At 66.4% G+C, this 2,594-nt stretch overlaps 1 protein-coding gene across 1 annotated transcript; it reads left to right on the forward strand.

Moving 5' to 3' along the window:
* Window positions 1-1,581: 1,581 nt before the first annotated feature.
* RAP2B (RAP2B, member of RAS oncogene family) lies at window positions 1,582-2,176 on the forward strand. The gene has a single exon (XM_042881213.1). The coding sequence runs from the start codon at window positions 1,618-1,620 to the stop codon at window positions 2,167-2,169; it is 552 nt and encodes a 183-aa protein (XP_042737147.1). The 5' UTR covers window positions 1,582-1,617; the 3' UTR covers window positions 2,170-2,176.
* The last annotated feature ends 418 nt before the right edge of the window (window positions 2,177-2,594 follow it).

Consider the following 2,594-nt stretch of genomic DNA (forward strand, 5'->3'; position numbering starts at 1 on the left):
AAACTTCATAGCATTGCAAGCGAAATGAGTCAGCAGAACATGATTTGGTCTTTGCATTGCAGCCTGCAGACACCCTGCAGGCTGGATGGGCTGTGAAACCTGAAGGAGCTCTGGGTGTCCCCATATTGCATTGGACTGACAGCCCTCAGAGGTCCCTTCCAACTCAAACCATTCTGTGATTCTATGACTCTAAAATATTCCATCCATCTCCAGGTTGCTCTGTACAGCTCTGCAGGTGTAGCCTAGGACCAACCTGCAGCCCACGCTTACAGGTGAGTGCGCACCTGGGGAACCAGGCAGCGGCCTGGCAGAGCTGGGGGATCCCAGCAGACATGGGACACGACCTGCTCCCACAGACTGAGCAGGAGAGCGCTGGATTTCAGGTGTGTGACCTCCTGAAGCAGGCTGCAGCCCGACACTGCTTCTATCCTGGGTGAATGCGGCAACCCTTATCTGCAGCCGCAGCACAGCACTGGGCGGTGCTGGCAGCAGGAGTGGTTTGAGCAGCCACCGATGGCACAGCAGGGCTGGGGGAATGCAGCTCTGTGCTCATGGTTGGCAAACATGCACATGAACAACAGCAGAGGGGTTTGGTGTGAGCTCCTGGCTAGAGGTGTGGCACTGACCCACAGATGGACGCAGCACTGTTCAGTGACAACAGCGTGCAGCTGATGATTTATTTGGGGTACTTTGCCTCCCATGGCCTCTATCACCCACTGGCGTGCTCCAGTGGCATCAGCTATCAGGCTGCAATCAGAAAGAGCCACACGTTGCAAACACTTGAATAAAGGCTGAGAACCGTAAGGAACCGGGTGGGATGTAAATGCAAAAGCTTGCCGTGCCAAAATAACCGGCGGGATTTCCTTGAAAGGAACTTCCTCTGGACAGAAAGTGCAAGGAAGCCCCGTACGAACAGAGGCGAGCAGGCAGCGCCCGCCACTCAACGCGCCCGGCCGGGGCGTGCGGGGCTGCAGGGCAGCGCGGCGGGCGCACAGGGGGGGCGCACAGGGGGGGCGCACAGGGCTCGCCGTGAGCGGCGTTCAGCCCTCAGGACGCGCACAGTGCGGCACGACGCTCCGGCACCGGGGAGCGACCGCCCACAGCCAGCGCCGCTCCGGGGCTGGGAGGATCTAACGGGGCTCGGGACACCGCAAGCCGCCCTGAGGAGCGCCGGTGCCCGAGGAGCCGCCCCCTAGCACGAGCAACGGGAGCACGCGGCCCCGCGCAGGGCCGATAGCGGCGGCGGGCTGGCGGGGCGGTAGCCGGGCAGCACCTCCCACAAGGGGCGGGCGGGCAGGAGCCGCCATTCCCGCACTCCGAGCGGAGCGGCGGCGGGGCGGAGCCGTGCTCCGAAGCCGCCAATGACGGACGGCCGCGGGCGGAGGGCCGCTCCGCGGGGCGCTCCCCGCCCCTTCCCCTCCTCTCCGCGCAGGCCCCGCTGCCCGCCCCTCCCCGGGGCGCGGCGCTGCCCGGCGGGGCTCGCCCGGCGCGGCTCCGCGAGGCGCGGCCGCCCCTTCTCCGCCCCGGCGCCGGAGAGCGGCCGGCGGGAGCGGCCCTCCTTCCCTCCGCGAGGGCGGGCGGAGAGCGGCGGCGCCGCGCGGGAGGCGCTCCGGAGCCATGCGGGAGTACAAGGTGGTGGTGCTGGGCTCGGGCGGCGTGGGCAAGTCCGCCCTCACCGTGCAGTTCGTCACCGGCTCGTTCATCGAGAAGTACGACCCCACCATCGAGGACTTCTACCGCAAGGAGATCGAGGTGGACTCCTCGCCGTCCGTGCTGGAGATCCTGGACACGGCGGGCACCGAGCAGTTCGCCTCCATGCGGGACCTCTACATCAAGAACGGGCAGGGCTTCATCCTGGTGTACAGCCTGGTGAACCAGCAGAGCTTCCAGGACATAAAGCCCATGCGGGACCAGATCATCCGCGTCAAGCGGTACGAGCGGGTGCCCATGATCCTGGTGGGCAACAAGGTGGACCTGGAGGGCGAGCGGGAGGTGTCCTTCGGGGAGGGCAAGGCGCTGGCCGAGGAGTGGAGCTGCCCCTTCATGGAGACCTCGGCCAAGCACAAAGCCTCGGTGGACGAGCTGTTCGCCGAGATCGTCCGCCAGATGAACTACGCCGCGCAGCCCGGCGGGGACGAACCCTGCTGCGCCGCCTGCGCCATCCTCTGAGCGCCCGCGGGGACGGACGCGGCCCCGCACCGCCCGGGCCGGGCACGGGGCGCCGCCTCCCGCCCGCCCCGCCGCGCTGCTCCGCTCCGGGCCGCGGCCGTAACGGGGCCGGCCGGGCGCCCCGACACGCTATGCAAGGTGGAGCGCGGCGCGGGGAGCGGCGCGTCCACCCGGACCGGGACCGGACGGAGCGCGGGGCGGCGCGACCGCCTGTGAAAGGATTCCCTATTTTGTTGACCTGCTGTATCCCGGGGGGTCCGCAGGAGATTGGCAGGGCGTTATTTTTTAATGGTTCTTTTTTTTGCGATCAGCTGTGAAAACGTTACAAGTCTGCACAATGTTTAGGTGTGCGTGCGTGTGTGATTTCGTTATTTTATCCCCCCCTCCGGTGGGTGAGAGGGGCGTTCCTTCCTTCCCGGGCTCTG

Source organism: Lagopus leucura, unplaced genomic scaffold (genome assembly GCF_019238085.1).
Source record: "Lagopus leucura isolate 7727_CA_CO unplaced genomic scaffold, USGS_WTPT01 Super-Scaffold_100029, whole genome shotgun sequence".
Taxonomy (NCBI): Eukaryota; Metazoa; Chordata; class Aves; order Galliformes; family Phasianidae; genus Lagopus; species Lagopus leucura.